At 40.3% G+C, this 9,941-nt stretch overlaps 1 protein-coding gene across 3 annotated transcripts in view; it reads right to left on the reverse strand.

Moving 5' to 3' along the window:
- The window catches only part of Btf3l4 (basic transcription factor 3 like 4), a 28,053-nt gene extending 18,756 nt beyond the window's left edge, over nt 1–9,297 (reverse strand). Inside the window, exons 1-3 of one of the 3 annotated variants that reach the window (XM_004869247.3) lie at nt 9,157–9,297; nt 5,747–5,813; nt 685–798 (exon numbers count right to left, since the gene is read on the reverse strand). In XM_004869247.3, the coding sequence (XP_004869304.1) occupies nt 685–798; nt 5,747–5,800 (168 nt within the window). In that variant the 5' untranslated portion in view covers nt 5,801–5,813; nt 9,157–9,297. Of the gene's footprint in view, nt 1–684; nt 799–5,746; nt 5,814–8,891; nt 9,033–9,156 lie in introns of those variants that run through there. The other 2 variants (XM_013067267.3, XM_004869249.3) reach the window with 2 other exon arrangements.
- Nucleotides 9,298–9,941: the final 644 nt, after the last annotated feature.

The following is a 9,941-nucleotide window of genomic DNA, read 5'->3' on the forward strand; positions in this document are numbered from 1 at the left end:
TAGCTCAGTGGTGCTGCGCCTGCCTGGCAAGCGCAAGGTCCTGAGTTTCTGGTATCAAAAGAAAGAAAACAGCAACAGAGTGGCCAGGCATGGTGGTGCATGACTATAATCCCAGCACTTGGGACGCTGAGGCAGGCGGATCGCTGCAAGCCAGCCTGGGCTACATGGTGACCTCAAGGACAACCAACTACCTAGCAAGACCCTGTCTCAAAAAAAAAAAAAAAAAAAAAGAAGATGCAATGAACTGATTTTAAAATTTAATTTAACTTTTGAGAGACTCCTAATAAATATAATCCAGTAAAGCTATTGCTTGAGGCTTTTGGCTGAGGTAGTAAGAGTTTTTGTATAGTATGAAGGTGCCTCTAGGGTAAAAAGATATTTGAAGAAGTACTGCTTATTTTTTATTAGAAAAAAATCTTATTTTATATTAAAACTCAAGAGCGGTTCCATATATTTGTCATATATGCAAATACCGAGTCTGAAAAGTAGGCTGAAAATCCTTAACTGTCCACTAAAATCATTTGATTTCAACCAAAAGGCAAATTCAATAGCTACAAGTCCCTCAAAGACATTTGAATGACAACACTGAAGATTCTTCTAAACTCATATTTTACATCTGAAAAATCTAGACAATTATTTGTGTCTTATATGCCCATGTAATTTAAGTTTTCAAAGTGATCATACCTCTTCAATACCAGCTATATTATTTACTGCCAGCTTTTTCAGAGAACTCTGAAGCTTTTTGTCATCAGCTGTAGCTGTTCTGTGTACCACCTTCTTCTTTCTGCGAGCTGTACCCTGAAAATTAATCAGAAATGTTAGCATACACTGCAACTGGCAACACCAGTCACATTTTCCTGTCACAATAATCAAACATAAAAACTAAATAGTAATGATTAGTAAGACTACTCAGAACTGTGACTATTAGCCTAACCCAGATTTTTTTTTGGTACCGGGGATTGAACTCGGGACCTTGTGCTTGCGTGGCACCACTGAGCTAAATCCCAGGCCCTTAACCCAGATTTTTGAAGCACAGTTCTAGATATTCTTTTCTTATCCAGTTATTTTTTTATTAGTACATGTTTGCGATATATAATGATTACAGGGAGTTGGTACATGTACATGATACATCTTAATTCGTTTTTTTACTCCCCTCTCCCATCTACTGGTCTGCTTCCCTTTTGTAAAAGATCTCCCTTTTGCTATTTATTTATATTCTGGGCCTGTGTGTCTGATTTATTTCACTTAACATTTTGGTCTCAAGGTGCATCTATTTTCCTATAGATGACTCAAGTTTATCATTCTTTATGGCAGAGTAGTACTCTATTGTGCATAAATACCACATTTTCTTTTTCCACTCATCTGCTGATGGACATATAAGCTGCTCCCAAGATTCAGCTATTATGAACTGTGCTGCTATAAACAAGGGTGTGCATGTATCACTGTAATATGATATCTTTAACTGTTTCAGAAAGATACCTTGGAGTGGGGGTGGGGGTGGATAGACAATTCTTATTCTTATCCAAAATCTAGCCTTCATTATTTCAACACATTGTATTTGAAAATATTGTTTGCTAATAAAACATACTTTACAACTTTAAGACTTAGGGTACACATATAACAATTTTTAAACATTATACAGAATGCAGCCTTTACCAACCACTGCTATAAAGTCTAAAGATAGTCACAATTAATGTCTACTATGAGAGTGTTCCGGAATGAAAAAGATCAAGTTCTTACATTATAATAAGAGGGAAGTCAATACATGCCTAAACAAATTAGGTCATTTCAAACAGGATAAAGGCTACTATGAAAAACAAAACAAAATGAAAGCAGGAACACAGTAATTAAGAGTGGATGGGTACAAAGCATTACTTTTTTAGCATGACCAGGAAAGGGCCCCCTGATGAGGTAACATATGTGTTGAGACCCACAACTAGGGGCTAAGTGATCCAAGCAAAATGAAACAAGATTGAATTTGTTCTTTTAGAGAAAAAGCAGGCCAGTATGGCTAAAGCAGAATGCATAATGGGAAAGGAGGAGGAAATGACGGAGCCAGCCGTCACTAGGCGAACAGTACCTGAGGAGAGGGGTGAAGATTAAGAAAAACAACACAAAATCGGGAGAAAAGAAAAGGAGAGGGAAAGCCTTCTCCTTCCCACTTTATTGAGCCTTTTATATATCCTCTTTCATCACCCACAGCCTCCCTCCCTTCCTCCCCTCATGAACAGGTGACTAATTATTTTTACAGGGAAAAGGTCAATTATATTTTTACAATTCCGGGAATGTTACTTTCTTGTCCAGCAGTCATTATGTTCTTATCTGACTCAAGAATCTCAAAAGGCTCAGGGTTGTTTCAACCCTTCGCTCTCCACAAGGAAAAGTGAAATCAGAAAGAGAGAAGGGCCACATCACATAGCCTAACATTTCATGGACAGTGTATTTTATTCTAATTGTAATAGAAAGCCTTTCAATAGTTTTAAGTATGGAGATGACTCACCTATTTACTTATGACTAAAGTTGCCTTGTGGAAAACAGACTATGAGAACAATCAGGAGGCCCTATAGCAATCCTGGAGAGAGTTGAGGGTTGCAGCAGAGAGGATGCTGAGGGGTCAGTTTGTCACAAAAGACAACATGATTTCTGACGGATTAGATATAGGATATGAGGAAAAGAAGAATCTAGAATAATGCTTAGGATTCTGGCCTGAGCAACAGATTGAAAATTACACTATTTACTGAAATACAAAAAGGTTATTTCTATATTGATACTTTAAACCTTAAATACATTTTTTCCATTGGAAAACTATTTAAAATAATAGATTAAATTCCTGGGCTAATTTTTATTTTTCAATTTTATTTGATTTTATTTTTTGGTACCGGGGTTTGAACTCAGGTCCTTGCACTTGTGAGGCAGGCACTGGAACCACTGAGCTAAATCCCTGGCCCTCCTGGGCTAATTTTTAAAAAAATATAACCTAAAGCAGAAGTCAAACATGACCAAAAGCAACCTAAGTTTTGAGGGTTAAAACTCCTGAAACTAGGTGGGTGCATGTGGTGGCAATGCCTGTAATTCCAGCATTCAGGCAGTGAGAGAAGAGGACTTCTGTGAATTCAAAGCCAGCATGAGCTACATAGTGAGTTCAATGCCACCCGAACTAAATAATGAGATCCTGTCTCAAAAAAACTAAAGAATACAAATCTTCCTAAAACAGGAGTGAGGAGAAAGGAATGGAGGTTTCACTGGCTGGGTAGCTACTACAGTAGTCCTTATTGGAAAAAAAAAAAAAGAAAAGAGGATTGGGCTTTTGTCTCAGCAAGTCCAATGCAAGAGCTCTGGCAACAGAGGCTGGAAAGACATGAATTGCTGGAAGGATCATTATCTACATAAATGGTCATGTATTTGTGAAGCATTCCTAACTCTTGATAGCTCAGTTCTGAGCTGCCTATTCAACGCAAATGACCCTCAGGTGCCTCAAATGCAGCATGTCTAAAGGGTTTTCAGTCCACCAATCTTTTATTTCCTAAGTTGTGTATCTTGTACACATATAAACCTAGTTTCTAAAACCAGAAGTCTGGGAAGTATCTCACACTACTCTCTGCCCTTCACATCCCCCATATCGCACCAGTCATTAAGCCATGTCAATTCCAAGCCCTAGATTGTGTCTCATATTTTATAGCAACAGCCTCTTACTTGTCTCTTTGGTAAATTTCCCTTTCATTCTATTTTCCACACTGCCAGCAGTTACTGTTCTAAAATGGCTGTCATTTCCTTCATAAAATTCTTCAATAGTTGCTCTCTGCCTATAAGATAAAATCCCAAGCTCCTTAGTATGGCATATAAAATGATGATGGGGCCCGGGGATTTAGCTCAGTGGTTCTGGCACCTGCCTCGAAAGCGCAAGGTCCCGAGTTTGATTCCCGGTACCAAAAAAAACAAAACAAAACAAATAAAATGATGATGGGACCTCCAAACTATCTGGTCATTTGATTTCCTCCTATTCTCTGTACATTATATACTCGACACCCTATCTCTATCAAACTAAAAGCCATTTCATTAAGCACCACGTTACATAAGCACCCTATAGGTTGCATGCGTGGGAGTAACGATCCTCTTTTTATCCTATCTCCCATAAAGTCTTTCATCTGTCTAATGATAAACTCTTGTTAATCCTTTAAATATCAGCTTTTGCCCTCTAGGCAAAAGCACCTTGTGTACTTCATTATAATACTCACTATTCTTTATTATAATTGTGAGTGTGTCTCTCATCCAAACTCAGCTGTGTCAAAAGCATATTTTGTTTATCTACTATGTGCTGGGCACATGGTTGAGTGCTCAATAAACAGGAGATAAATGAACAAATGACTAACCACTGGTTTAGAATACACAGTAGTGATACACTGCAACAAGCCTTTCCAGGTGTAGCGTTCTTGAATATCTCTGGGTTTTATATTGGTATATTACATCACACTTGAGGCTACAAGGTGACCACTGTGGTTACATGAATGTATTAATATTATTCCAGACTCACCTAACTGTATCACTTTGAAAGGAGAAAGTAGGTGTCTCTTCTTCCTTTCCCCCTCTCTTGTCCCCATCCCCAGAAGCTGTGTCATCACCAAAGTAAATGAGACAGTGGACCCTGCTGTCCTATCTACTACCTTTCCCCTAGGTCTGAGATAAATACTGTTCTCCCTTTTACTTAAAAAAATTTTTTTTTCCAGTTTTCTTGAGACAAGGCCTCACTATATATGCCAGGCTGGCCTACAGTGATCCTCTGGCCTCTTTTTTTTTTTTCCTTTGGTACCAGGGATCAAACTCAAGTCCTTGCACTTGCAAGGCAGGCGGTGGAACCAGTGAGCTAAATCCCTGGCCCTCCACCGGCCTCATGAGTGCTGGGATTACAGGGATATACCACCACACCCAGCTCCCTTTTACTTTTGCAAACATCGCACTGGGCAAAGATAGGGATAAAATATTCTCCTTGATGGTGGAGCCATCGCTGAAGAGAAATAAAAAGATTTCTGGGGGCTGGGGGTTTAGCTCAATGGCACTGCACCTGCCTCACAAGTGCAAGGTTCTGACTTCAATCCCCGGTTAACCGCCCCCCCCCCAAAGATTTTTGGTGCTCAGAACAAGCACTTCCTTAGGCCTTTTAAAGTACACAGAATAAGAAAACTCATGTTCGTGCTCGCTTCGGCAGCACATATACTAAAGAAAACTCATGTTCACATTCACCAGCATAGAATAGGTATGAATTTGGGGGGCAAATCTGGCAGTTGACAAAATACTATATCATCTTCCCCAGTTAAACCTCTTGGGAATCTAACTGTACCAGCAGGTTCATTCAGTCAAGGTGAGGAAACCCTAACAACTGGCATATCCTGCAGGTGGGTCTAACATTTCATTTATTTATTGGGCATCGACACTGTGCCAGATACCATGTTAGGTGTCTTGTGTTATTCTAAGCATCTTTTCAGATTATTTCTATTTTGCAGATTAAAAAAATGGAAGCTTAACAAGACTGGGTAACTTTTTCATGTTACATAACTAACAGTTAGAATTCAAACAAAGGTGGCTATTTCTACTGCACACCATCAGACTTGACAAATTATTTTCAAATTGGAATGTGGTTTGATATTGATTATTGAAAGGATTTTAGATTTTGAATGACCACAAATCCAAAATAATAATACTATCTGGTAATCATACATTCTCCTATCAGTTTTTCTTATGCCACACTCACCTTGCCCCCTATCCGGACCTGAGCCTGAAGTTTGGCTAACTTTTCTTGATTCATGCTGTTGGTAAATCTAGGGGGGGAAAAATAGATTTGTTAAAGTCACTGTTTTACCAAAATAAAAAAAAACTGTTTATGCAAACAGTACCTTCTGGTTCACTGAGTTTCCAGTATGCATTAACATCATGATCATATTAATACTGTCTATATTCTTAATATTAATAATTTGCTTCATAAATCAGGTATTTTAAAAATAAAAATTAAAATAATACCTCAAGATAATCAAATACACAAACAAAAAAGAATGGGATTCTAAGTCATTTATTGAAGATTTTGCCTTAAAATATGATTCAATTCCTTGGCATTCAGTAAAATCTAACCAATTATGAAATCTCTGTGGGCAAGCCAGGTCTTTTTCTCAAAAATTTTACAGCAGAGAACAGTTACCAAATGTTATTAGCAAAACCTTCAAGTAGATCATCTCCCAAATCACATCCTGCATTTCTTATAAACCATAAAGATGACAAAAAGCAAATGAGGTGGAGAAATTCAACAATAAGCTGCCTAGCTGTCAAGAGATGAGAATAGTCACGTCCTCTATTCAAGGTCAGATGAGGTGTTAATAATGGGGAAACAGAACAAGATTTCCAGACACTCAGTGCTTCTGCAGCATTCCAGCATTCATTCAATACCTTGCACTGACACAGTATGTCACATTTATCAAGATTCTTGCATAAAGGGTAAAATGCTCCACTGTACAATTTGACAAAAGTGTATCTCAACTACATTAATTACTAAATTGAGGGATGCTTCAAAATAAGGTTTTTACAGCTCTTGAAGATTCTAAGAACATTATAAAACCATAAATTTTAGTCTGGCCAATGATAGTTCTACTAAAGAAAACGTTTTCAAGTTTATAATGAATCTTAACATTCCACATTATATAAACAAATAAAAGCCAATTTAAGCCAGGCATGGTGGCAGATGTCTGTAATTCTAGTCACTTGGGAGGCTGAGGCAGAGGACCGCACAAGTTCCAGGCCTGCCTGGACAACTTGAGAGAGACCCTGCCTCAAAATAAAAAGTTAAAAAAGGGATGGGAATGTTGTTCAGTGGTGGAGTGCCCCTGGTTCTATTCTCAATAGCACAACCAACAACAAAAAAGAAGCCAATTTAAAAGTCTATTAAAAATCTTGTTTGATTTGTTCTGTGGCTCAATAGATCAATTCTGCGATGGGAGAGAGGGAATAAGGAGACAGGCCATTAAATGTTTTTTGGCCAATTCTCTTAACTCCTGCATGAATTATTTCAGGTGAAAAAAAATACTGCTTTCATTTGAGAGATTAAAGAAAAATCAAAAATTATATAATTACTAACCATTTCTGTACTGACACTGAACTTATATACTAACCTCTGCTATGTATCTCTGCTTTAAGGCTAACGTCCAGTTCCTAAATAACAATTAGAATCTGATTTCTTTTTATTCAGCATTGTATATCAATGCAAGCAGCTGGAAACATTTTTATGAGAATTCTGGTTACAGTGCAAAACAAGTGTTAGGTGTGTGCCAATCTCAGTTCTGCCACAGACTTAAATCTGATGATGTAAGTCCCAATCTTTTTATTCAAATATCCACAGAAAAGGATCAATATTCACTTTTCTCAAAACAATGTGTCCACAAAGGTGTAGTCAACTAACAAAGAGCTTAAGGAATTTTTCAAGAAAAGAAAGCTCAGTGAAAATACTAGTACTAAACACAGAGTAAACCCTTTGGGATTCTTCTGCATTTTGAAGTAATAATTCCCAAAAGAAGAGACGGACATTAGGAAGACAAGATATGAGTCCTGACTTGTTTGAAACAAAAGCAAAAACAAAAGTATTTCTTTAAATCAATGTGTAGCTGAAAGAACAGATTGCAAGTGGTTAGAATAACAGAACTGAGACTCTTTCTAAGGAGTATCTCAGAGAAAAGGCATTTTAGGGAGGCCAGAAGCTCAAAGCAGTAGGAAAGAGAAGTGTGGTCCTTTGTCTAGTTGGTGAGTGTGGAATTCAATTTGGAAAGAGGCTTGGATTCAGTCTGAGAGAAGAGATGTCAAGCTCAGAATCTTGGGAGTAGACCTCAAAGATCACCTGGTTTAATTCTCTATTCTTCAATCTTTATTGTACTTGTCATTCCTGTCATATGTGAGGCCATCACAAATAACCTGCTAGGAGCAGCAGGACATCAATAAAAGTTCATCTCCTTCCCAATTTAACAGAAAATGAGGTTCCTTTCTATGACGAAAAGGAGTAACTTCCTACAGCCACATGATTAATGAATGCTTCCTTGGGGATCAAAGGATCTGTCAGTATTTCCCCATACTGAAGAAAGTGTAATAATGAGGTTAATACAAATTGAGTGCCTAAGTTCCAAGTGCTGCCGTAGGCTTCTTCATCTACATCATATTTTACAGATATAAAAATAATTTTAACTTTTAGTCGTGACTTTTTCTGAGGTTTCTCTAAGGTTAAGTACAGATTGTGAAATCAGAAAGACCAAGGCTACCACTTAAGGTTTCGCAGTTATTTTCCTTCTTTGAATTCGTGATCCTCTTGGGATTAGAAAAGGTGTAACACTACATATTTCATGAGGTTGTATTTGGGGGGGGGGGGGAGTACCAGGGATCGATCGAACTCGAGATCTTGAGCTGGCGAGGCAGGAGGCGGAACCACTGACTTCAAGAGGTTGTTCTGAGAGTTATAAAGGTAAGATTGTCAAGCACAGGGTTTGACTCTTAGAATATACTTAGTAACTGGTAACTACTGTTTACCACTCGCGAGGGAATAGCTAAAATACAACGTAAAAACGTGAGAACGGAAGTTGAAACCACCATTCACAAGCAGTGTAATAATGTGGCTGTCCAGCAATCATCAGGCAGTATCGCAAAAGGGAGCCACTTTGTAAACAAAACTGCCATTACAAGGTGAAGAGCGCTGCAACCGAGTTCGGTCCCAAGAGCTCGGGGCGGGAGGGCTAACCTCAGTTTCCCTATCTGTAGCCTGGGAGCATCAATGAAATGACAACAGAAAAGCTGTACAAAGAGCAAATGCTCACGACTCTGCTGCTGTGAATAATGAGGAGTAACGGGACCGGGGGGGGGGGTCTACCCGCCTCCTGGGATGGCTCCGCGCGGCCACAGCGCCGGCCCGCTCGCCTCCACAAGGGGTGGTGATGCTGGGGACCTTCCCCCAGGTGCCGACCCCCAGCTGCGCCGCCGGTGAGCGACAGGCCGAGCCAGTCGCCTCCGCCCCCACTCGCCGAGCCACGGCGGAAGTGGCAGCCCGAGCGGTTGGCGGGTGTCGAAAGAAGAGGGCGGGGGAAACACCGTGCGCAGCGGCTTAGGGCCGTGGAGTGGCGGAACCGCCGGGGGTCTCACCTGAAGCAGGGAGGGTGCTCCAACACCAGCACGCGGCAAGAGCAAGATGGCTACCTCGGCCGAGACAGAGAAAGACGGCGGCGGCAGTGGCGGTGGCGGCGGCGGGCGCTAGGCCCACGTGACTCGCCCGGCCCCGCCCCCTCGCGGCGGCCAATCCCGCGAGCGCATAGGCCAACTACAAAGCCCAGCCTGCTCCGCGCCTCCCAATATTTCTATAGACGGTGGGGGCCGGCAGACTAGCAGCTTCCGGGAGCTTGCAGTTCCCTAAAGCGTTGTATTGTGCCAGTTCTTAGAATTTGTCCGTAACCTAAAGCATTGAAAGGAAGGTGTGTGGTTTTGATTGGGTGTGTGTTTTTTTAGGATGTCTTTCACTATGCATTAAATATGGACTGTTGGATTCCAAGTTAGTAGCAGGAGGAAAGAAGGGAAATTTTGATCTGTTTGCTGTGTAGCAAAGCTGGGAAAAGTAGGAGGAAATACACCGAGAGAGAGGGAGGGAGGGAGAAAGAAAAAATACACCACCCACAACAATAAACATTTAACCATAAGAACTTTTACACTTTAAATGTCTAAAGTGACTTATACCCTGATTCCCTTGGTCCTAGTTAGTATCGCAGTAAGAGGCCCCAAGTCTTTGTTGGAGCTTGCATCAGTTCGTTGCATCATCCCAAGTGGTAGCAAAGAATGGTGAGGTCCGGCGCTTTTCCAGCCACAAAGTGCACGTGTGCAAGGCACGAGATCGTGCACGGCAGAATGGATTTCGAAGAGACCTGAGCAGAATAAAA

This window comes from Heterocephalus glaber, unplaced genomic scaffold (genome assembly GCF_053883595.1).
Source record: "Heterocephalus glaber isolate CG9 unplaced genomic scaffold, H.glaber_assembly_v1.0 deba00001451, whole genome shotgun sequence".
NCBI lineage: Eukaryota > Metazoa > Chordata > Mammalia > Rodentia > Bathyergidae > Heterocephalus > Heterocephalus glaber.